Source organism: Spinacia oleracea, chromosome 4 (assembly GCF_020520425.1).
Source record: "Spinacia oleracea cultivar Varoflay chromosome 4, BTI_SOV_V1, whole genome shotgun sequence".
Taxonomy (NCBI): Eukaryota; Viridiplantae; Streptophyta; class Magnoliopsida; order Caryophyllales; family Amaranthaceae; genus Spinacia; species Spinacia oleracea.
Genome location: NC_079490.1, coordinates 38841844 through 38868352, shown reverse-complemented (window position 1 = coordinate 38868352; position 26509 = coordinate 38841844). Strand labels below are relative to the sequence as shown.

The following is a 26509-nucleotide window of genomic DNA, read 5'->3' as shown; positions in this document are numbered from 1 at the left end:
TATTAAAATCATATAGTAACTATTACCAGTTGGTTAAAAATCATATAGTAACTATTAAAATCATATAGTAACCATTAAAATCATATAGTAACTATTAAAATCATATAGTAACTATTAGAATCATATAGGAACCATTAAAATCATATAGTAACCATTACCAACATATAGTAACCTTTGGAATCATATAGTAACTATTTTATAACGATAGTAACTATTTTAAAAACATAGTTACTGTTTTATACAAATAGTAACCTTGTCAAAAATATAGTTCCTCTAAAAAAGAAAGACTAATATAAAGGTAACTATAACATTTATAGAGTAACTACAACAACAAAAAAGGTAACTATAAAAAAAACTTACCAAGACAGAATAAGCTTTCTTCCTTTGTTCCATCTCTTTTGGTTCCAGAAGCATATTATCAAAGAAATAGACACTTTTGTCTTTCATACTAATGACAAACAGGTAATAATGCTTCGGGTCTTCAATCAGAACAGGAGCAAAAATCTATATAAAAAAGAAAAACAACAGATTACAACTACAAGAAAGGAGACAAAAAAAAGAAGATAATATGGTTATATAAAGAAAATATAAATCACACCATATTACAATCTTTCAACGATTGAACTCCATTTACATCTTTCACACCATAATTAAGACAAACACACAATTCAGACAAGATTTTTTCATTGCCTGGTTTCTCAATCAAATCAGCAACATATTTCTGCAAATCAATATTAAAAGAAAAATTAAACAAAGGCCAAAAAAATTTAAAATAATTAACATTTTATATTATTAAAAATATAACTTACACAATATGTGCCACCTAAAAACAGCTTCTGAGGAGAACCAGCAGGATTCCTTTCATTTTCATTCAATAAAAAAGCCCAAGCTTCAATATGAATCAAAAGAATATCAAATGTGGAAGGAAGGGTCCACATGTCATCTCTTCCTACCGCAATAAAATGATTGTATTCTATAACTTTATCACTGAAAAACATAAAAAAGAAACAATAAATATGTCAGAAGAATTATAAAGGTTACTATAATAAATAAAAGGTAACAATAGAATATAAAAGGTAAATATAGTAAACAAAAGGACACTATAGTATACAAATAGTAACTATATTATATGAAAGGTTACTATAAAGTTAGGGCAACAACTTCACTTTTAAGAAAGGTAACTATATTATATGAAAGGTAACTATATTATATGAAGGGTTACTATAAATAATAAAAAGTAACTATATTATATGAAAGGTAACTACATTATATGAAAGGTAACTATATTATATGAAAGGTAACTATAATATATGAAAGGTAACTATAATATATGAATGGTAACTATATTATTTGAAAGGTAACTATAAATTATTAAATGAGAAAACTTCTACTTACTCAGTCAAAATACCCTCTCCATCAGTCAGAGCAGCAAAGTCCACAGCTTCTTGAACAAATGCTGGAAGATGCCTCATTAAATCTTCAAATGCTATCATAAACGGAGACATAAACATCACATTTTCCTCTATGCCATAGACACTGACATTCACTCTTGATACAGCATGGTTGTTAATGATGCATTTTTGAAATCCAGCCCACACGCGCTCATATTCTTCTATTTCTTCATCATCATCCTCCGTAATTTCTTTATCTTTGCTTTTCAAAGAATCAAGAACTGCATTTATTTGAGTGTCAGGATCAACTTCTCGAATAATTGCTTCGGTAGATGTTGTTGCATCAACAACAGCAGCTGTAACAACTGCAGGCTCAGTTGGAACAACGGCAGAAGGTTGAGGGGCAGCAGTAACAACTGGATTGTTACTTGAACCAAAAATGTCATCCCAACCATTTGGTAGATTCTTCACCAACTGATGAATCTCCACCAACTCATCAACCATCTTTTGATAAGTGGAATTTTCCAAAATATCATCGCCATGGTTCTGCGAAGGCATTGAAGCCTTTAATTTGAACAGCTCTTCAGCATGGATGGCTGAAACTACATCCAGATCTCTCTTCATCAACAACCACTGACCATGAAAATCCTAATAACAAAATACATAAATTTAAATATGGAACATAATATGAAAATTTAACTAAAAATACAAAAAATATTATAAGAAAAGGTATCTATAGTATATAAAGATAACTGTATAAAAGTTAACTATAGTATATGAAAAGTAACTATAGAATATAAAAGATAACTATAGAAAATAAAAGATAACTATAGTAAATAAAAGGTAACTATAGTATATAAAAGATATCTATAGTATACACAAGATAACTATAGTACATAAAACATATAGTAACTATTTATACCATATAGTAACTGTTTAAAACATATAGTTACTATTTGTTAAAACAAAGTAATGGTAACATAGTATGTGAAAGATAACTATAGTACAGAAAAGATAACTATAGAATATAAAAGATAATTATATATACCTACATTTACTAAACCAAAGATAATGATAACAATAGTGTATAAAAGATAACTATAGCATATAAAAAATAACTATACTATATATTGACAAATATATCAATAATAAAATAAACTTACATCAGTGGCTTTAGAGAAAATTTCTTCATCTGTAGGATGAGAATTAGGGATTTCAAACTGAAGAATCCTAGGACGCCGACTTGGAATTCGACGCCCAACATAGGGCTGTTCAGCTCTTCCCCCACTGCTGCCTGCTTCATTTTCTTTCGAAATAGATTTGATTTGGGTCAAATCTATTTGACCATCAACAAAAACAAACTTTTTGGAAATTGGATACTTCCCCTTCTCCAATATACCAGAACCATATAATGCACTCATATTGGCATTTTCAGCATGAATCCGATCGGTTACCATCTTCGATGTCCAATGCTGAATAAGAGGTAATTGATCAGGAATACCACTGGAATTCCTAAACTTAATCCTCTGAAAATACACAAGTTGCAAAAACACAACACAGCCTCCAAATGTCTTTTGATCTTTGCCTTTCAATAAACTATTTTTAAATTTCACTGTTTCCTCACATAATACGTCAAGAACGTATTTACACCAATTGTATTTGGAAATCATTTTAGGATCTTCCAAAGCCTTAGCCAATCTCAAATCTACAGTCCTATTGGCTGTTGGAGTAAAAAATGTAGAGAAAGCAACAAAAACAAATAATTGTTTAAACAGATCACCACCATCTGTCAACAATTTAATCTTGTCCTCAAGCAACCTTATAGGAATTTGAGCATTGACCTCTTCAAAACCGAACTCTTTTCTCCACTTGATCTTCAAATCAAAATCAGGATTAGTGGAATTGCGCCCACGTTTAACCCCTTCAACCTCCAGCTCAGAAAGGGGGAGCATAAACAAATCGTACACATCATAATCAGTGATTTCAAATTGCTTGGAATCACTGATTGTAAACAGAGAACTCACACCATCAAAGCACTTGATGCACCAGTACATCATCTGAGTGTTTTTTCGACTTAATTGAAGGCCTAACAATCCTCCAAACCCTATCTCTTGAACAGCTGCCTTTTGATCAGGAGAGAAGTCTTTAATTAATTTACACAATGATCCTCCTGAACATTGTGTATCAAAATTAAACCTGAAAAAAATGAATAATGAAAGTAAGTCAGCTTTATATATCATATAGTAACTATTTAGAACACATAGTAACTGTTTAAAACATGTAGTAACTATTAGAAATATATAGTTACTATTTAGAAAATATAGTAACTGTTTAAAACATATAGTAACCTTTCAAATAATATAGTACCTATACTACACATACACATAGAACCTATTTATAACATATAGTAATTATTTAGAAGATATAGTAACTGTTTAAAACATAAAGTAACTATTTAGAACATATAGTAACCTTTGATATAGTCAATATTGTAAACATAGTACACATAGAACCTATTTAGAACATATAGTAACTGTTTAAAACATATAGTAACCTTTGGAGTCATATAGTAACTATTGTAAACATAGTACACATAGAACCTATTTAGAACATATTTCAAAACATATAGTAACTATTTAAAACATATAGTAACCTTTGGAATCATATAGTAACTATTTAAAACATGTAGTAACCTTTGGAATCATATAGTAACTGTTTACAACATATAGTAACCTTTGGAATCATATAGTAACTGTTTACAACATATAGTAACTATTTAAAAAAATATAGTAACTATTTAGAACATAGTAACTATTTTGAACATATAGTAACTATTTAGAACAATTAACTAAATTAAACTAACACTTACACGATAGGCAGGCCATCAGCTCCAACTTCTTTCAAAACTTGTGAATGAAGTTGATGAGATTCAGGCTGTGGAACGTCAACCAGAGAAGAATTTTGTAAAACTAGTTGATTAGGTTGTTCTTCTTCAATTGGTTCTTTTTCAGATACAAGCGCAATTGCTTTTGATTTCGGACTGCCAGCCTTTTTGTTCTTCTTTATAGACACAGATTCCTTAGCAACTGAAACAAAACAATTATAAAACAAAATATTACTATATAGTAACCATTACAATCACATAGTAACCAATAAAATCATATAGTAACCTTTCAAATAATATAATAAATACATAAACATAGAGTATCCATTTAAATCAGATAGTAACTATTTATTATACATAGTAACTGTTAATTTTATAATAACATTTAAGAAAGATAGTAACTATTTATAACACATAGTTACTGTTTTAAAGTTATATTTACTTTCTAAAAACGATAGTAACTATTTATAACACATAGTTCCTATTTTAAAGTTTATTTACTTTCTAAAAACACAGTAACTATTTATAACACATATTTACTGTTTTAAAGTTATATTTACTTTCTAAAAAAGATAGTAACTAATTATAACACATAGTTACTATTTTAAAGTTAATTTACTTTCTAAAAAGACAATAACTATTTTAAAAACATAGTTACTGTTTTAGAAATATAGTAACCTTTTAAAAATATAATTACTCTAAAAAACTACGAACAAACCAGTCACTAATAAAAACACTTAAAAACTTCGTAACATAAAATAAAAAGTAACTATATCTTTGAAACAGTAACTTCAAACAAAAACCACAAATATTTCAATAATTCAAAATCAAACAAAAAATAAGTTCGAATTACTAGAAATTTCTTCAGAAACAGTAAATAAAAGGTAACTATATCTTTAAAACAGTAACTGCATGAAACACTAAACCTAATTTCAGCAAAAACCACAAACATTTCAATAATTCAAAATCAAACAAAAAATAAGTTCGAATTAACAGGAATTTCTTCAGAAACAGCAAATAAAAGGTAACTATATCTTTGAAACAGTAACTGCATAAAACACTAAACCTAATTTCAGCAAAAACCACAAACATTTCAATAATTCAAAATCAAACAAAAAATAAGTTCGAATTACCAGGAATTTCTTCAGAAACAGCATTTGGCCTTCTTCCTCGCCTTCGAGGAGCTTCAACAGCCATTTCAGCGACGGAATTGTCGAATTCAAGTTTCTTCGCTGCCGGTTTCTTCGCTGCCGGATTCTTCGGTGCCGCTTTCTTCACCATTTTTTAGAAAAAAGAAGATCGGAAGAGTAATTTGATGCAAATGGATGAAAATAATCACTGAAATTAAATTTGAAATGGAGAGAGAAATTCAGAGAGAAGTTGGGAAACAGTTTAGAGAGAGAAGTTGAGTGAGAAGTTCAAAAGCCGGGAAAAAGGAAATTAAAAAAAAAACATATATATAATTAGGAAAGCACGTGACAGTTACAAACAACTTCTCGCACGCAACAACGCAAAGACTATAATACCCTGGTCCATAGCATGGACCAGGTTTACTATAGTGTAAATAATTAGGTACGGCCTAAGCCGACCTTTTTGATAAACACTTCACTCTATAACACCATTTAATTAGTACCATAAGTTTGAAATTTTAGGATAAAATTAAAGGACAAATTAGTTAGGACCAAATAGTGTTTATTGTTACCAATTTAGGTGTTGATCCATCAACATAGGAAACCAGCTAAGCTTATGCATGTGTGTACGTACTTACAAAAATAAATAAATAAGACATATTTAGGTCAAGTACGTGATACTATTTCAGGCAACATAAATTCTTATTTTCAAAGGGTGTACAATAAATATTGTACACCGGAGTAAAAGTTAACTCTAAATGTTTAAAAGTTAAGCTTATATATGTAAAAGTTATCTATTTTTTAGTGATAAATTCTTTCATTTCAGTAAAACATATTTTCTTCAAAACTACTAATAATGTATAATATTAATCATTTAACTATTTCTATCAACTTCTTTTTACTATTATAAAAGTTAATCAAAACTAGGTTCAAGTTACAGAAAAATGGGTAAAAGTTATCTTGGTGTACATATACTTTGTGCGCGCAATACCTTTTGTTTGGGCTCCCAATTGATTCTCAATTGGGCCACTAAGTCCAAAGCCCAATGGCTCTAAACAAACAGCATCAAACCTACCAATGGCTAGTCAGCCATCCATTAAGGCCCAAGGCCCAAAAGCAATAAATGACCTATGGGCATTTATTATGCAAACACTATAAATAGGCCGCCAAGGCTCACACCTCAAGGTACGTCCAATTTATCGCCTTAAGACTACTCTTCTAGAGAACTTCTCTCTAGAATCCGAGCATCGTTCTTACTTAGGCATCGGAGGGGCTTTCCTCGGAAACACCCCCGAGGCTAGTGACTTTGCTCTTGTGCAGGTGAATTCGGACTCTACTCACTCAAACAAGCAAGATCTTCAACACATACGAAAGGGCCTTCATTCGAAGCCCATTGTTTCCATATTTACAACACCGGAACAATTTGGCGCCGTCTGTGGGGAAGAACACTTCAAAGCCTTTGAAAGACATCAATCACCTCTTTTCGCGAAAATGGTTAATGATGCTATTAACAACAATGATGACGATATGATGGTGCGGTCAGATTCAGAATCTGACCAAGAGGAGCACCCTCAATCGATGGCGAGGTCACAGCCAAGCAGAGCTATGACCGCCACAAACGCATGACCTCCGATTCCAACTGGGGAAGAGCTCACTGCGGCCATGACCATCATGCAAAACTTCCTCTTCAATGAGAAGCAGCAAGGATTGGCAAACGACCGCAGAGAAGAAAGGAGGACCAGGCGAAGGCTGAACGAACAACCCAGTGTAGAAGTGTCCAGACCCGAAAGAGAGCTCCTCCCCTTGACAGGAACTCACTTGACGTCGAGATGGATGGAAAGCACGTGGGACACCCAAAAAAGGGCACAACAACAGCCAGATTGGTTTGCAAGACCATCGCCTACTCCAACAGCTCTCCAAAGCGAATCGACTACTCGTAACACTCGGATCCGAAGCTCGGTGCTCAGCAGGTTGAGGCCCTCGGTCCACTCAAGGTTAAGACCTTCGATCCACACGAGACTCGGGGTAGGCGAGCCAAGCAGATCTGGCGAACGACCCGAGGTCAGTAGCCGAGAGAGAAGAAGAGACAGGAGGCATGATCGAACCCCTAGCCCCCATCGTACGCCCGAACGTTCTAATCACAGAACCTCGGCAACGAATGCATCAGGGCTAGACTCGGGAAAAGAATCATGACTCCCACGTCATCCCCTTTCTCGGACGAGCTAATCATGGAAGAAATACCGAAGGTAAGACTGCCAGCACACCTAACCTACAGCGGAATCACAGATCCGAGGGATCATGTCATCTCCTACGAGCAGCAAATGTTCCTGAGTCCCTACTCCGAAGCATGTTGGTGTAAATATTTCCCAACCACGCTAACTGGAGTGGCAGGAGAGTGGTTTAGATCGCTGCCGAAGGGATCGATCAAGAGCTGGAAAAAGCTGAAAAAGAGATTCTGCACACAGTTCGTGAGCAACAATCGCCCCGAGCGAACCACAGCAGAACTGACCTCAATCCAACAAGAAAGAGACGAAAGTCTAAGAGAATTCATGGCCAGATTCATGAAGGAATCAACAAACATACCAAACTTGCAGCCAGACGTGGCCATCTTCGCCTTGAAGCACGCGCTCCAGGAGGGGAAGTTCCGTGACGAACTCTCAATGAAGAACCCCTCCAGAATAGCTGACGTGCTCCAAATGGCTGATGCGTTCATCAGAACTGAAGAGTTCAACAAGGCCGCTGCAAGACTGAAAGGATCGTCGGATCCGAGAGACACAAAGAATACCCAGAGCAAGCCCGAGGGCAGCTCAAGGAAAGGGAAAGAGAAAGTAGGAGCTAGAGAGATGAGCCCGAAGAAAGACGGGAGAAGGGGCGAACTTCAACCCAAATACACTAACTACACTCCACTAGCTCTGCCCCGAAAAGAGATCTTTAGCCTCAACAGAAATGATGAAAAGTGGAAACTACCGGGGAAGCTCAAGTCCAACCCAGCTCGGAGAAACAAGAACAAGTGGTGCGAGTTTCATGATGACTTCGGTCACCACACCGAAGAATGCAACTCGCTGAAAGACAACATTGAGGACCTCGTTCGTCGAGGCTACCTGAAACAGTACTTGTTAGACCGAAGGGAGGAAAAAGAAAAGGCCGCCAGTGGCAAACAACATGAGCAACCCCAGAAGAGGGTCTACGAAGCAACATGACACAAGAAAAACGACATCCTAGTAGTGTTCGGGGAACAGAAGTCTGGCCAGGCTAGCAAGAAACACCTAAGAGCCCTCTCCCATCGGGTCAACTTCAGCGCGGTGGGAGACAACCAGCCACATCCCCCGAACATGACCTTCACTGCTGATGATTGCTTCGGAGTCCAGTACAAACATGACGATCCTCTAGTCATTTCCATGGACCTCAATAACCACAACGTACATCGAGTGTTAGTCGACGGAGGAAGTGCCGTCAATATCATCTTCAGAAACTGCTTCGAGCAGCTGATCCTCGAAGAATCAGAGGAAGCACTGACGAAAGTCAGTTATCCTCTGATCGGATTCAACGGATCCGCAGCTATCCCTCGAGGAAAGATCACCCTACCAGTCATAGTGGGTGAAGGCCAGGCGGCAAAAACCCTTCGGGACGAATTTCTGGTGATGGACTGCGACTCCGTATACAACGTAATCATGGGAAGAACCATGATTCACAAGATGCAAGCAGTCCCCTCCACATACCATCAGCTGATGATATACGTCTCGGATGCAGGATTTGCCGAACGAATCAGAGGTGATCAAGAAGTGGCGAGAAGAACCTGCCACACTGCTGTCCGAAAGCCCAAACTAGGGGACGGCCCCGAGGAAGAAAAAGGAGCCACGGGAGAGGAAAGCGAGGCAAAAAGGAGAAGAGCAAGCACGAGCAGCCTATCTCCCGCAGAAGTTGATGCTCGCCCCGAAACCCTGTCTCCTGAGCCAGATCAAGAAATGGAGGATATCTTCCTCGAAGATAATTCAGACAGGAGCGTCCGAATAGGCAAGGGCCTAAGCTCGGGGCTCCGAATCGATTTGATCCGACTACTCAGGGATCACAAAGACATCTTTGCATGGTCAGCAGCAGATATGCCAGGGATAAATCCGAAGCTGATTTGTCACAAGCTGGACGTCAACGCTGAAGCTCGGCCAATCAAGCAAAAAAAGAGAAATTACTCCTCGGAGAAAAACAAAGCCATCGCCGAGGAGGTGAAAAAGTTGCAAGAGGCCGGATTCATCGAACCATGCATGTATCCGAAGTGGCTGGCCAACGTGGTGATGGTCAAAAAAGCGAACGGCTCATGGCGAATGTGCGTGGATTTCACAGATCTGAACCGAGCCTGCCCCAAAGACTGCTATCCCCTGCCAAGGATAGATCAATTGGTTGACTCCACCAGCGGCCATGCACTGCTCAGCTTCATGGATGCCTTTTCAGGCTACCACCAAGTATTCATGCACCCCGATGACAGGGCAAAGACAGCGTTCATCACAAGCGCAGGAGTGTTCAACTACAAAATGATGCCTTTCGGCTTGAAAAATGCCGGAGCCACCTACCAGAGGCTAGTTGATCACGTCTTTTCAGCAACTCAGAGCCCACCTAGCTCAACTGCCGACACTGGCCAGACCAAAGGAGGGGGAAACCCTGTACCTATATGTCGCAGTTAGCCCTGGAACCGTCAGCGCAGTGCTTCTTCGGGAAGAAGAAAAGAAGCAACAGCCAATCTACTTCACCAGCCGAACACTCACAGGGGCCGAAACCCGGTACCCGCTCATCAAGAAAGTCGCATATGCAGTAGTGGTAGCTGCACGAAAACTGAGGCCATACTTCGACTCCCACCAGATCACAGTACTAACTGACCAACCGCTCGAGAAAGTACTCGACAAAATAGAGAGGTCAGGAAGATTGGCTGCCTGGGCCTTCGAACTATCAGAGTTCGGCATCAAATATCAGCCGAGGACAGCAATCAAAGCACAAGCATTGGCAGACTTCTTGGCCGAGTGCTCATACCAGGAAATGCTGGATGATACGAAAAGCACTTGGGAGGTCTTCACTGACGGATCTTCCACAATAAACGGCTCAGGAGCAGGAGTTGTACTAATCCCCCCGACGGGGAAAAGCATAGAGTATGCATTAAAGTTCGGCTTCAAAGCAACTAACAACGAGGCCGAATATGAGGCCGCAATCGCAGGGATAGAGCTTTGCTTATCCCTGGAGGCCGAGCATGTTTGCCTCAAAACTGATTCCCAGCTTGTAGCCAACCAGATCCGAGGGGAGTATGAGGCCAAATGGCCCATCATGACAGCCTACTTAGCAAAAATTAAATCCTTAACGTCAAAGTTAAGATCCTTTGAAGTCATCCTCATCCCCCGAGGACAAAACACGCAAGCAGACGCACTGTCAAAACTCGCAAGCTCAACACTCATCGACCTAAACAGGTCGGTCCACGTGGAAGTTCACCAAGAGAGAAGCATTGACTTGCTACCCACCACAGTATGCAGTTTACGTACCGAACCCAGCTGGATGGACGCAGTAGTTGCATACAAAGAAATGGGAGAACTTCCCGAAGATAAGCTGCAGGCGAGAAAACTGAAAAGATTCAACAAATGGTTCATCATCAGCGCCGAAGGAGAGCTCATGAGGAAATCATTCTCTGCTCCGCTGCTAAAATGTGTGGGTCCAACAGACGCTGACTACATCCTAAGGGAAATCCACCTCGGGATATGCGGAAACCACATCGGAGGCAGGACATTGGCACATAAAGCCCTTCGGGCTGGGTACTGGTGGCCCACTATGGTTTCCGAGGCAAAGCAGATGGCAAGGAAATGCGAGAAATGCCAAAAGTTCGCACCAGCCATCCATCAACCAGCTCAAACCCTACAATCAACACTGTATCCCTTACCATTCGCACAGTGGGGGTTAGACATCATTGGTCCCTTCCCCTCAGCGACGAACCAGAAGAAGTGGTTGATTGTAGGAGTCGACTATTTTAGCAAATGGATCGAAGCCGAAGCTGTCTCCTCCATCACCGAACCTCAGGTCCGCAAATTCATATGGCAGAACATCATCACAAGGTTCGGCATACCAAGACTGATGGTCTTCGACCACGGGAAACAGTTCGACAACACCCCGTTGCAAAAGTGGTGCAAACAGTTCGGCATACACCTAGCTTACTCGGCAGTGTGTCACCCACAAAGCAACGGGCAAGCCGAAGATGCTAACAAACTCATCCTCAATGCACTCAAGAAAAGAGTCGAGGATGACAAAAACAAGTGGTTAGAAGAGCTACCCGGAACGCTATGGTCCCTTCGGACCACTGAGAAAGAAGCTACCGGGCAAACACCGTTCCACCTTGTATATGGATCCGAAGCTGTAATCCCTGTGGAAATCGGAACAGAAAGCCTGAGGATCCAGGCATACAACAGGTATGATGGGCTCCAAGGAGAAAGCAACAACCAACTTCTGTCCGAAGCTCTCGATCTACTGGACGAAGCTCGGAACGACGCAAGGACACTCAACGCAGCCTATTTACAGAGGGTCAACAAGCATTATAACCGAAGAGTCAACGCCAGACCCCTAAAAGTCGGTGATCTAGTACTCAGAAACGCCGCCTCGGTTCAGAAAGGACGGATCCATGACAAACTCTCAGCCACTTGGGAAGGACCATACATCATCCATTCCGAAAAAAGGCCAGGCACGTTTATGCTGAAACAGTTAGATGGAACAATTTTGAAGAACCATTGGAATACCGATGTTCTCAAGAAATATTTTGTATGATCTCTGTCTGTAAACCAAGTAAGTTGTTTAATGAGAAGAGGAAAGCCATTGGCACCATGTGTTTCATTAAACTTATCTCTATATTTATTGTCCCCTTATATATATATGCAGCCTCGGATCTGATCAATCCGAGACTAAAAACAGGTTGACTTTGCCCATTCCTTGATAAAATGCAAGAAATGACCAAATCATACACTTCAGGGAATCGTCCGGAATCCTCGGATTCGCGATAACCAAATAAAACTTGTTCGCCACAAACAGTCGCTCGAATCAAGTTATAAAACTCCGGCTCAGATCCACGGATCGCCGAAGGCATAACTAAGAGGCAGACTAGCGATCTCTTGCCCAGGTTTCCGAACCACAAGAGATCGGAAGAACAATCCAAACCTCTGAGCAGATCGACGGATTTGAAGAGTCTGGAAACTAAAGAGTCTCTTAGCAGATCTACGGATTTGAAGAACTCGCAAAACTAAAGAGTCTCTTAGCAGATCTACGGATTTGAAGAACTCGCAAAATTAAAGAGTCTCTTAGCAGATCTACGGATTTGAAGAACTCGCAAAATTAAAGTCTCTTAGCAGATCTACGGATTTGAAGAACTCGCAAAATTAAAGAGTCTCTTAGCAGATCTACGGATTTGAAGAACTCGCAAAGTTAAAAAGTCTCTTAACAGATCTACGGATTTAAAGAGCTCGCAAGATCAAAAGGTTTTTAGCAAGTCTACAGAAAGAGGAGCTCGAAAAATCTACGGATTTAAAGACCTAAAATTGCGAAAGTACAAAGTTGAAAAGAAGCAGCCAAGTAACAAACATTCATTTTTTATTCAATATTTGGGGAGAGTACAAATACATTAAAAACCTCAAAAATTGAAGACAAAATGAAACAGTTAAAATCGGCAGCCATCAACAGACAATACCGGCCTACCGAAGTACTAAGAAAGCAAAAAGAAATGAGTACAACGCAGCGCCGAGGCAAAAGGGGGAAAAGCAAGCACATATTCGGAAGTCCTCAACTGGAACCGACCGACTCTGAAGAAGACGACTGCCCGAATCCCTAACTCTTGGGAGTCTCAGGAGCAGCCCCTAGGGGTGCATCCTTCGAAGAACCCCCAGCAGTAGTATCACCCTCGGAAGTCGCCTTCTGGGCCCGAGCCTCTGCAAGAGCGGCTTGGCGTTCAGCTTCAGCTTCATCTCGGTCAGCTTGGCACTCCACCAAGTGGTCCTCGGCCTGCATCCAGAGGGGAACTTTCTCGTTCCAAGGGAAGTGAGGCATGTGCTTCGCAAACATGCGCCGAGCACCCAGGATGCCATTCCAGTACTGCTCTCTACACTGATCAGCAGTGTAGAGGTCGACTCGCTCCTGCTCCAACTTCCGAATATAGTCGTCCTTTTCCCGGAGCTTCAGCCGAAGAACAGGCACCTTATCGGCTTGCTGCTGAATCAGCTCCCGATGCTGGACAAAATGGCAAAGCCTCAACTCTGCCTCTTTACTCTCCTTCTCGGCCGCTTCAAATTTAGACTTCATCTCCTGGAAGAGTCTATCTTTTTCTTCAAGTTCGCTAGCGAACTTAGCGGCCATATCCTTCTTTTCCTTAGCAAAGGAAGCAATCTTCTCAGCATCCTCTTCAACTCGGAAGATGAGCTGGCCAACCTCGGCCCCGATCTTCTCAGCAGACTCTCTAGCCTCGCGACTATACTGAAGGTATAGCTGCTTGACTTCCGTAAGCTCGGAAAGGAGTTGCCCAGCCTTCTGGTCCAAAATGGGAATATCACGAGCATAAGCCTCACGATATTTCCTCAATTGTTTCTCCTCAACCGAGCTGCACTCGGAAGCGAACGAGGACCAGAAAACAGCCTGGGAACGAGGGAAAGATGAGCAAAAATAGGAAAAGCATAAAACAAAAACACAACTCAAAGAGAAAAATCCAGCAATTACCTCGTTCAGATAGTACTGGGCCATCATAGCCGGATTCCTCTCTTCAGCCCCAGGAACCCTCCACTGCGGGTTAGCACGAAGCAGATTCTCCCGAGCAGCTTCGGGGCCCACCAAGGATCCCACGTGAGCCAAGGGGTCCTCTCCCAAAATCGGAGCCCTGGCATACCGAGCCATCGCCTCCCTTACTTCTTCGGGGATCCGTTTTAGCGGAACATCCGAACAGGGATCAGCATGGATCAGCCTATCCAGGGCCGAGGTAGAAGTAGAACCCAAAGTTGAGTGGCGCCTCTTCCTCGTCAGACCTTGCTCGGGCTGCTCCTCCTCTCCAGCAGAGGGAACCTCCCTCTGAACCTCGGGAACCGCAGCTTCGGGGCCCGAGAGATCTACCATCTCCTTGTCTGGACTCTTCTCTCTCTCGAAGGGAAGATCAGCAGACTCCTTCTTCTCCTCAGCTACCTCAGGGACATCCGAACCAGGAACAAAATCGGCTTCAATTGCCTCCATCACCTCGGTGATATCCTGGATTTCGATCCCCAAAGCAGCAGATGGCTTCAGTGGAGAGGGGATGATATCTTCCTCGATCAGCGGCTGGTCCACGGGCGGCGGTTCAGCAACCACCACACTCTTTAACTTCTGCCCTGGCAAGGGCATGAAGTGAAGAAGATTCTTAGGAGGAGGCATGACTTCCGAAACCGCTTCCTACATAGCAAGCGTTCAAAGATCAGTTTCGGAAAAAGGGAGAACGGACTACAAAAAACTCCAAGTCAGAACAAATACCTTCTCCGAGGGCTGAGAAGCCTTTGCTTTCTTCGGATGCGTGGAAGGCCTCAAAAGAGTGCTACCCTTCCTTTTGCGTTGATCCTAAAAAGGGGAGACCAAGGGTCAACAAATGTAAAAGAAGAAAAAGGAAGAAATAGAGAAAAAAGCGTGAAGTACCCAGTTCCTAGATAAAGAGATATCTATCCGAGCCGGAGATGAAACCGAAGGAACGGCACGCGGCACAGCGTCAGTCCCAGGACCCTAAAAAGATGGTCCAGGACCAAGACGTTAGCCGACGGCCAACCGAAAAGAAGAAGACAAACAGAAAATCGAGCCTATAAATGAACACTCACCGGGTCCGAAGTTGTCTTCAACACAGGAAGCACAACCTTCACAGGAACGGCTTCAATAGAGGAGGCAGAATCCCACGGATCAGCTCGAACTTCGGATATCCGAGCAACCCCCGAAGGAGACAACACGTAATCCTTCAGGCGAGGATTACGAGGGTTATCTTTTCCGAACTTGTACTCGGGAGCCGGGTCGTGAATAGTCTTCAAATCCAAAGAAATGCCCAACTTCTTAGGATCAATGGAGCTAAAGCCGTACTCTGCAAAAACAAAGCACAAAATATGTCAGCAAAACGAAGCAGGAAAGAGAAGGACAAACTCACTGAAAAAACGGTCTCAGCCGAAAGACACCTACCCCTGTCAAAAATCCTGCTGAGACCGGCAACAACAAGAATGTCCTCCCGCAAAATGTAATTAAGATTCGGGAGCCAGCTAGACGGCAGTCGATAGTTATCCTCTTGAGCCAAGAACCACTGGAGGAGGTCCACATAGTGGCGATGATTCCGATCTGGAGCTGCCACACCCCTCATATCAGGATCAGGAGCCACGAACCACTTCGGAGGACGATAAAAGTTGGGATGCTTCGGATCCGTCGGCACACGAACGAGCAACCACTCCGTCTTCCAATTGTGGTCAGAGCTAAGGTAAGGGTACGCCGTAATGTAGTTCGGCTCCCCCCTCTTTCGGGACTTCTTGTTGACAATGGTCCACCAACCATACCCATCACCCATGGAAGCATGGTTGAGAACCAGATCGTGAAGATCCCGAAAAATAGCGACAGAGCAAGGGAAATTGACAAAGTCACACACCCATCTAAATCCGATTATGTGCCTCATAGATTTGGGTGTGAGCTGGGCCAAACTAATGTTGTACGACACCAAAAGCTCGGATACGAACGGATCCAAAGGAAAGCGGAGACCGTTCTCCAAATGATGAGTGTACACAGAAATGAACCCCCTCGGTGGATGAGTCACCCGAGGACGCTCTTGTTCAGGAAGCTCGCACCAGTACCCCAAGGCATGCTGAATTCCGTATAGCTCCTCGGCCTTCCGATGATAATTCCCCAACTTCGCTTCCACCAACCAGTCACCACTGACCGATTTCTCCAACGGACCGTCGATCTTGGTGGTCTCGTGCAAAATTGAGGCATACCTGCCCTTCGGATCAGCTTCCGTCCAGTGAACTGGAAACTCGGGGTAACGACGGCGAGCACCCGAAGAACCAGCTCTCTCACCAGAAGTTGCGCGTTCAGACACGCTAGACCCACCAACTACATCATCTTCGGAAGCATCCCAACCAATCGAGCGCTTCTCCACCGGCCTCGCCAAAGGCCGACCCCTCGAAGTTTTCGATAACCTCCCCGAAGGCGCGTTCTCCCTCTCACTAGAGGAGCCAACGACGAACTTGCTTTTGCCCCTATTCTTTGCCATGGTCGCGAAATCTCGGTCTAGGGTTTAGATTGAGGGGTAGAAGGAAGAGCGAAGAAAAAAGGAGAATTCAGAAACAAGTTACCTTTTTCCGAAGCGGAATTCGCCGATAAAACGAACAACACAAGTTCCCGAAGTCTAAAGTTGGCCGAATTTCGTAGATCTGAAGAAACTTAAAAACTGCGATCGCCGGAAGTTAGAGAGAGAATGGGTTTGAAAGAAAGAGTAAAAAGTTCGAAAAGAGCAAAGCACTCAGTATTTATAGAAAAGAAAGGGGGCGCATCAACTTCCTCAACCCACGATCTCCACGACACAATACAACTCCCAACACTTGTCATCAATGCAAATCATCCCTTTTCAAAAAAGAGAGGGAACTTTCGGACTTCTGACAGCTGGAAACCCGCCCATTTAATTCTAAATGGACCGGGTCTGGGGGGCATGATGTTTGGGCTCCCAATTGATTCTCAATTGGGCCACTAAGTCCAAAGCCCAATGGCTCTAAACAAACAGCATCAAACCTACCAATGGCTAGTCAGCCATCCATTAAGGCCCAAGGCCCAAAAGCAATAAATGACCTATGGGCATTTATTATGCAAACACTATAAATAGGCCGCCAAGGCTCACACCTCAAGGTACGTCCAATTTATCGCCTTAAGACTACTCTTCTAGAGAACTTCTCTCTAGAATCCGAGCATCGTTCTTACTTAGGCATCGGAGGGGCTTTCCTCGGAAACACCCCCGAGGCTAGTGACTTTGCTCTTGTGCAGGTGAATTCGGACTCTACTCACTCAAACAAGCAAGATCTTCAACACATACGAAAGGGCCTTCATTCGAAGCCCATTGTTTCCATATTTACAACACCGGAACAATATATATATATTCAATTATGATTGTAGTTTTACAATATTTCTTACCAAAATAATAAGGGGTTAAGTGCATACGATAGCTGGTTAGGTATTGTGCGCACTAGGTGTACAATAAATTTATTGTACACCAAGATAACTTTTACCTATTTTTTTGTAACTTTAATCTAGTTTTGATTAATTTTTATATTAGTAAAAAAAACGTTGATAGATAAGCATTTTAAAAAGGTTAAATGATTAATTTTATACATTACTAGTGATTTTGAAGAACCAATTTTTATTAAAATGAAAAAATTTATCATTAAAAAATGGATAACTTTTACCTATATAAGTTTAACTTTTAAACCTTTTGAGTTAACTTTTACTTTGGTGTACAATATTTATTGTACAACCATTGTAAATAAGAATTTGTGGACTTGGTTATGGTATGGTATTCGGGTAAATGATAATGGTGGCATTTTCAAGTAAATTTAGGCGATTCGGTTTTTCTACTAATAAATGACACTATGATAGAGAAGATGTGACGTAAGAAATAGAAAAATATAAAGATATAATCTTAGTTATAAAATTTTGTGTTTCGGGTTTAGCTTGGATTGGGGTTGATTCAAATTGTATAGTTATTTTTGGTTACGCTACTTCCAATTCTCATGAAAATCGGTCTGGTTATTTCGGTTCAGGTCGATTCGAGCCGTGTTGTTTTGGGTCAAATCAATTGTGTGCCGGTTTCGATTTCAGACCGGATCAAATCAATTTGAATTTCTAGTTATTTCGGTTGTCGTTTCGGGTCAAATTTGGGTAACGGATTGGAAAATTCGGATCATATTTTTTGCTCTGGATCATTTTTTCAGGATCTAGTTAATTAATCTTATTGGAACAAATTGCTAATAAAAGGTCGGGTTCGGAACCAGAAACAATACTACGGGTTCGACTCCGGAATTCTAAAGTTGCAACCAGAAGTCCACAATCATATTCACCGATGTCTATGATTGTACTAACACTCATCAATGTTGCATTGAACTTATCTAATGGTCAGCTAGTTACATTGATCAATGGTCCTAGAGTAGAAGGAGACCATGACTAAATCTGAACAATTCAATGCCATCTTGTTGAAAATCTTAAATACTTATTGTTCGGGTACCCAATTGGCTACCAATGGGGCCTGGTGCCCAAAAGCCAATTTGGCTAAACACAACATAAGTAAACCCTCTATTAAAGGCTCCACACCCCATTTAAGCGGCCCTAAAGCAGTAAATGCCCTATCTGCATTTACCACACACTACAAAAAAAAGGTACATATTGATACGGAACAATTGTGACGGTCTAACAAAGAGTCGCAGGGAGGGGCGGGGCGCGAATATTAATTTGTAAATTGCGACGCTTTATAGAGCCGCAAAATATTTTGACGTTTTAAAGCGTCGCTATTTACAAATAAAGACACGTGGAACACACGTGTTTACGAGGACGCAAACCATATTAATTTTGGGAAAAAAATCCCGCCTAACTCTCTCTGTTTTTTTGGAAGAATCCCGCCTAACTCTAACTCCATCTCCCACGTTTCTCTCAACCTCCCACCGACGTCCTTTGCTGCGCTGCGAAACCTAACCACCCTCGTCAAATTTCCCGACGAATTCGTCTTCTCTCCTCCTCACTTTCAGCACCATTAACGACTTCCTTGAATTTCGTCTTCAACCTTTACGTTAGCACAATCAAAGCTCTCAGTATAAGCTATCTCACTCCTCATCGTATAAATTCATGAAAAATCCCAATTATTGAATTCACAATTCGCCCAACAAATTCAAGATAAATCCGTTGCTCTCTCTGGTTTTTAATTGGAGAAATTTGAGCATCCTCTGGTTTCTTATTTGCTCCTTCGTCCTCGGTGTTGCCGGATAAATTCGCCAGGTATTTTTTTTTGTTTTTATACTTTTGTTGCCGAAATTTGTCAAAATTATAGGCTTTATTGTTAATTTTAGAGGTTGTTGATTGTCTAAGTTATACTAGCTGATGTGAAGAAGTTTATTTTCCCATTGCTTGTCCTTTGCGTGAACTCCCAGGAAAAGGAGGCTTTGCATAGTAAATTTAGAGTGTTTGCTTGATTGCAGGATGATTTAACTTAATCCTGGGTTGGGGGATTGGGAGGTGGAACAAGAAAAATCTGATTAGTTTTCTAAAGAAAATTCGGTTATTATTTATTAAGCACGACATGGTATCACAATATTGTCAAGCCTCGCAGTGGTTGATAGTCAAGGCATCTAGAGCAGGCGGTTAGGGGTTTCGATTCCTAGTTCATGAATTCGAATTTTATTTTATTATGAATTCTAATTTCATTATATTTTAGTTCTTTTGGTTTCAGTGTATAGTAGCAGCAGCTAGTTTGTGCTTTTGAAATTGGTTTTTGTTTTGGTTTTTTATCTGTAAATTATAGGGTTAGGGGGTTTTGTTAAAGTTAGATTAGTTTAATTCTTTACAATTGAGTTTGTTTTTTTGCTTTCCTTCCCCCGGGCCTAAATTTTATTTTATTTAGTTATCTTTAATATTATTGCATAACACATGTGCACCAGATCTTCAATTTTATCATATTAGGACGGAAGTATACAAGTGAATAGACCGTGTACCGCCAATGTTGTTGTGTCGTTGATAGCTTCTCCTTTGATGTAAAACAATCCTACGAATACTTTACCTGGAGGCAGTTGCTTAACTTAGTGGCAACATCCTTGTGAACAAATATTTCTCTTATTGATGACAAAGGCTGTTTATTTATGCATAGGTTCAGATCCTCTAGAGTTAGAAGAAAACTCTAACTAGTAGAGTTAAGAAACTCACTACCCTTTTATTCGAATTAACAGCTATTGGTGCTCCACTAAAAAAAGCTCGATCTTTCTCTCCTGCCCTTCCTTTATAAGTTGCGTTCATATATTGAACATCAAAGCAATGTGGGCATGAATATGACAATATAGAGGCAGAGTTGTGCTTGTTTCCGTTTCATTGATATATTTATTCAATCTGAACATTACAAGCTTAGTGACGTCTTATAGGCGTCTGCACACACAAAATTTTAACCCTGATTCTACGATGACGTCACTACTTTAGGCAGCTAATGTTAGAGGACAAACTAAGAAAAGCTGTCATTACATGACAGTCCACAAAATGAAATGCAATAAATAGAAATTGACAGAAAGAAGAATAATATAAATGGGCTTCTTGTAGTGATTGTTGATGGTGTAACCACTCTCTTTGCAGCTTGGAAGTGAACATTTGTCGGTGAGTGCATGAACTGTGTAGGCAATATCTAGCTGGGGTGGGGGCTTGCTTTTGATTCCATCTCATAGTAATAAACCTGTCCTATTCTAATTTTTTTAGACTCGTGTTTTACAATACTTAGCAGCTTTCTTTCACACCTAAGATTGAGTTTTAATGTTTTGAAAACACATGTCTTCAAGTTCTTGAATAAGCATTGTGTATTTGTAGCTTTCCTCTTAATGGTCAATGAAACAAAAGACGATGTTGCATTCAGAAACTAAGGTCTTCCTTGAATAATGAGCTGGATGATATTTATTTTTGTTTTATAGAAACGAATTTTGCTAATTCCTGGAATTTTATGGCACGTTAGTCTTAAATAATGAGTTGGATGATATTTGGTGTTTTTGTAAATTTGTTGAAACTCCTGGATTGTTTGATTTCTCTTATTCTCGTGATGTTGAATTGCTAATGCTCGTTGCTCTGAATATTGTTCTTCTTATCTGCGGCTTTGATCGGATTTTCTGTTTGGTTCTGTTCTGCTAATCTGCTGCCAATATACTGTTAGGAGCAAGTCCTTGACTTGCTGTTGCTATTCACCGATTAAATTAAAAATCTGAAAGAAAAAAATTGGATCTTTCTGTTGTATTTTCTGCAGAATCAACAATCACCTAGTTGTGATCAGATCAGTGATGATCAAATCAGTTTTGATCAACTCTGATCATATCAGTTCTGATCAATCCTGATTAGTCCTGATCAGATCAGTTCTGATCAGTACTGATCAGGATTGATCAGAACTGATATGATCAGGACTGTTGAATTGATCAGAATGGATGGTTGATTCAATCTTGATATAGCTTTTTTAGAATCTGAACACACAATGACTTTTTGCCATCCTTTAGCAATTGCAATCTGGGTGCCTTGCGAGATCGCATCACATTATCAGATACAATTGAGATATGATACAACCAAAAAATAATAATACAATCATATTTTTGATTCTTTTTCATTAAGATTGTTGAGCTTATGAATGCAATTTTGTAGCTATTTTATGATAAAAGTGAAGTTTTGTTTGGTTGCATATGTTGGGTTTTGCTTATTTGAAAATGCATGGGAAAGTTTAATTTTTTTTAACCTTTTTAGGTCTTTGATTGATTGTTGGAGCCGTACTGGTTGAAATAGTTACATGGAATTGGTTTTCCTCTGTTGTGACTGATTAAATTCTTAAATTGTATGTTTGGTAGGCGTTGTTCGTAGGTTCATGCATCGGTTCGTGCGTTGCTACACCGGTTCAAGGTTTCCTGCGAGTCTTTAGCTTTGTTCGTAGGTTCGTGCATCGGTTCGTGCGTTGCATCTACTCTTTGATACTAGAGGTATGTATACTATAAAGTCCGTTTTAGGTTTTTTATTGGACAATTGTTATTTCCCTAATTTTGTATGGACAAGGGTGGGCTACAACTCTGCAAGTTAGGTTTGTTAAGTGTTAGAATATAATTTCCGTGGCTTTACATTTCCTCGATGTCTAATATATATACAATGAGCATATACTGACGTTTATTGTGCTATCTTAACTTACGTCAATCATGCAAAAGTTGGATCTTTCTATTGTATTCCTGTTGATTTAATTTCAAATGTTTTGATATAATAGCTTCAAATTTGTAAGTAGGTGTTTTTGTTAGCTTTGGCATTTTGTGTTGGTATTTTTGTCTAATTACATTATCCCAACTTCATAATTTTGCTTAGCTGAATTACATTTAATTCAAGAAATTTTACCATAAATTCTGATTATGTGATGCCACGTTACTTAAGGTACTCTTACTCCTTTTAAAAATGGATTTATAATGTTGTCTTCGTGTGAATTTTAAAGTATCACCTTGTGCGCTAAAATCACATGCTTTATTTTCCTTGCAAATTCATGTGAAGTTTAAAGTATCATCTTGTACGCAAAAAGAAAATATAATATGGAAGTGATAGAGGGTAATAAATTTTAGAAGATGAAGATAGATAACAAATATTAGTCATTAATGAAGAATGATTAAATAAAAAACCATAAGTTATGGTATGAATTAAGAAGAGTTGTGTACGGAGGTGTTATGTGACTTAAATTAATCTCGTGTGATATATCAAGGTTCTAAGAATGATCATAATATTTTAATAAGTACATATAAAAATTTCCTATTCTACGACCGACGTATATTACTAATTACTCTGCTAATTTCGTATAGATATGGATAAAAGTTTGATCGATCTACCCACTGGTCATCGTGAATATGTCGACAGTTGTTTGGAATTTATTGAGTTTTCCAAGCAAGATCTAGTCGAAGGAAAAATTAGATGTCCATGTAAGAACTGTAAGGTAGAGAAATGGTTCTCCGTAAATGAAGTGGAGAGGCATATTTTGTTTAAGGGATTTTATAAGCCATTTAAGGATTGGATTTTTCATGGTAAAGGGGATACGTTTCAGCGTATTTTTGAGAGTGATGGAGGGATTACTAGTGAAGGATCCCTTGATAACCAAAGTGGGTTTGTAGGTCGAGATAATATAGGAGGGATATTAAGATCAGCATTTAGTGTTAATATGCCTCCCAATTGCCCAAATTTAGAAGCACGAGAGGATGATGAATGGATTGAGGAACCCGTGGCCTATGACACAGATGTAGAATATGATTATTTTACAATAGAAGAAGATGTGACGTATAAGAAGTTGCTTGAAGCTTCTGAGGAGAAATTATACGAGGGGTGTATCAATTTTTCAAAGTTTTCTTTTCTGTTACACTTGTTTCACTTGAAGTGTTTGAATCACTGGTCCATAGAATCTTTCAATATGCTGTTGAAGCTAATTCTAGATGCATTTCCTCAAATACTTGATTTTCCCTCTTCTTATTATTACGGTAAGAAAATGATAAAAGACTTGGGCCTTGGGTATGAAAAGATTAATGCTTGTCCGAATAATTGCATGTTGTATTGGGGTGAATTTTCAAAGAAAGACAAGTGTCATGTTTGTGGTACATCGAGGTGGACGAAAACTAAGGATAGGGGCAACATTGTAAGTGATCAAGGTACAGATACTTGTAAGAAAGGTGTGCCAGCTAAGGTAATGCGATATTTCCCTCTTATACCGAGACTAAAAAGAATATACATGTCATCAGAAACAGCAGAAGATAAGAGATGGCATGATACAGAGCGATTGGGTGAAGATGATAAGAAGATTTTAAGGCATCCCTCAGATGGCTTAGCATGGAAGGCATTTGATGAGCGTCACAGAGATTTTGCATTAGACCCTCTTAGTGTTCGATTAGGTCTTGCTAGTGATGGTTTTAATCCTTACCGTTTAATGAACACCACTTATAGTACGTGGCCAGTGATGTTGATTCCTTATAATCTTCCACCATGGTTATGTATAAAACCATCTTCTTTCATTCTGTCCACGCTTATTCCGGGAAAATCAAGTCCCGGAAATGATATTGACGTGTATTTGTAGCCATTAGTGCATGAATTGAAATTGATGTGGAAAGGGGTTGAAGCTTTTGATGCTTTTGCTGGAGAGAAATTTAATTTGCGTGCGGCTTTGTTTTGGACTATTAATGACTTTTCCGGCTATGCAATGCTCTTTGGTTTGAGCATAAAAGGTTACAATTCATGTCCTATATGCTTAGATTCCACGCCTTCTGATAGATTTGGGAGCAAGATTTGCTATTGTAGCTATAGAAAATGGTTACCTTCAGATCACCCATATCGATGTCAAGGTGACAAGTTTTGTGAGAAGTTTGGAACTAATGAGTGGGGTAATGCCCCATCTCATCCTAGCGGCACTGATATATTGAGGCAGCAAGAAAAGGTGAAGCATGTTTACGGAAAGTCGAAGGCACCACCGAAAAAGAGGCAAAGAGAACATGATGATGATGATGATGTCCAAGATGAAAGTGACTTTGGTACCAAGAGAAGCATATTCTTTGATTTGGTGTATTGGGAGCATAATCTTCTAAGGCATAATTTAGATGTGATGCACATTGAGAAAAACGTGTCTGAGAATATTTTGGGAACTCTTCTTAGTATGGATAAGAGTAGAGATAGTAGGAATGATCGAGAAGCCCTTGAAGCATGGAGAATAAAGTCTCACCTTTGGCTGAGTACTATCCTAACGGAGGTGAATGCATGCCTCCGGCTTCCTATTTTATGTCTACCGAGGAGAAGGAGAGGTTCCTAAATGTTTTGCAGAAAATTAAAGTTCCTGATGGATATGGATCCAACCTTTCTAGTTGTGTGAATATGAAGCAAAGGAAGTTGATTAACCTCAAAAGCCATGACAACCATGTTCTAATGCAGGATATCCTTCCCGTTGCCTTAAGGGCCTCTAAAGTTACAAAAGTAATTGACTTGTTGGCTAGATTGTCTTCCTTTTTCAAGAAGTTGTGCTCTACTACTATTGATCCAGATGATTTAGATGGTCTTCAAAATGAAATTATTTTAACTCTTTGTGAGTTGGAAAAGGAGTTTCTGCCTTCATTTTTCACAATCATGGTCCATTTGTTGATTCACTTAGTGGAGGAGGTTAAACTTGGTGGACCAGTGCAATACAGATGGATGTATCCCATTGAAAGGTTAATATCTTACACGTCTAAATTATATTCTTTTTATTAAATATTTCACATTTATCATATATTAAGTACAAATGTTTTATTTGAAAGGTACTTGTCCCATTTGAAATCACATGTAACCAATAAAGCCCAACCCGAAGGATCTATTGCAGAAGGCTTCCTTTTAGAGGAGACAATTAGGTTTTGTTCGAGATATCTTCAAGTTGTTAAGACCATCTTCAACATACCTAAAAGGATGGATGATGACATTCCAAATCCCAATGATTACTTGTTTAATTCCGGTGGTCGAGTTATTGGGAAGGAGGTCAGCATTCGCCTTGATGACAAAAGCTTAAAACAAGCTCATCGCTACATTTTGCTTCACTCTGATGAGATAAAAGGGGATCTGGAGTAAGTATTATGTTGGTTTTCTTTTTAATTATGAATTGTTATAGTAGATGATTTTTAATTTTGTTCTTCTTCCATGAAGTGAATTTTTAACCGAGAAACGTCAAATGAACTTACAAAATCCTGTCACGGAGAGTGATGAAAGTAACTGGATCATCGATGAATTTGGAGGGTGGCTGCAAAATAAGGTTACATAAGTTCTTTTAATGTGAATACATACTTCTTTTAAAAAATATGTATTTGATTTAATGATTTATCATCGTAGGTACATTACATAGATGCAACCACCGAATATGGGAAACTAAGAAAAGCTTTGGCGGGTGGTTTGCATTCTTATGGTAGAAAATTAAAAGGATACATAATCAATGGATACAAATTCCTTTCCACGGATCGCGATTCTCGTCTTTTGACACAAACTTCTGGAATTATGGTCGAAGCGGATGGAGATGCCTACTATGGAAAAGTGAAAGATATCTATGAATTAGATTAATACGGAGATTACAAAGTTGTATTGTTTCGTTGTGATTGGGTAGAAATTCATAGGGGTGTAAAAGCATATCCAAATGGCGGAGTATGTGTCAATTTCTCTAAATTGATGCATTCTGGACGATTATTGCAAGATGATCCATTTGTATTCTCATCTCAAGCAAAATAAGTATTTTACATAGAATATGAAATACAAAAGGGATGGTTTCATGTTGTTAAGAACAAGCCTAGAGATGTGTTTAATTTAGGGGATTCTTTAGCAGTAGAGGAAGAGGGTGGGAC

At 39.6% G+C, this 26509-nt stretch overlaps 3 protein-coding genes across 3 annotated transcripts; 2 read left to right on the top strand and 1 right to left on the bottom strand.

Annotated features, from left to right (window-relative positions):
• Positions 1-244: 244 nt before the first annotated feature.
• Positions 245-5740, bottom strand: LOC130459206 (uncharacterized). Its single transcript, XM_056826429.1, has 7 exons — positions 5409-5740; positions 4261-4477; positions 2555-3587; positions 1396-2039; positions 810-987; positions 599-721; positions 245-504 (listed from the first exon to the last, which is right to left on the bottom strand). The coding sequence occupies exons 1-7, from the start codon at positions 5554-5556 to the stop codon at positions 274-276; spliced, it is 2574 nt and encodes an 857-aa protein (XP_056682407.1). The 5' UTR covers positions 5557-5740; the 3' UTR covers positions 245-273.
• Positions 5741-22983: 17243 nt separating this feature from the next.
• On the top strand, positions 22984-24237 carry LOC130471479 (uncharacterized). The gene has a single exon (XM_056841649.1). The coding sequence runs from the start codon at positions 22984-22986 to the stop codon at positions 24235-24237; it is 1254 nt and encodes a 417-aa protein (XP_056697627.1).
• A 24-nt stretch (positions 24238-24261) lies between these two features.
• On the top strand, positions 24262-26231 carry LOC130471478 (uncharacterized). The gene is made up of 5 exons (XM_056841648.1): positions 24262-24903; positions 25083-25357; positions 25445-25744; positions 25824-25929; positions 26007-26231. The coding sequence occupies exons 1-5, from the start codon at positions 24262-24264 to the stop codon at positions 26229-26231; spliced, it is 1548 nt and encodes a 515-aa protein (XP_056697626.1).
• Positions 26232-26509: the final 278 nt, after the last annotated feature.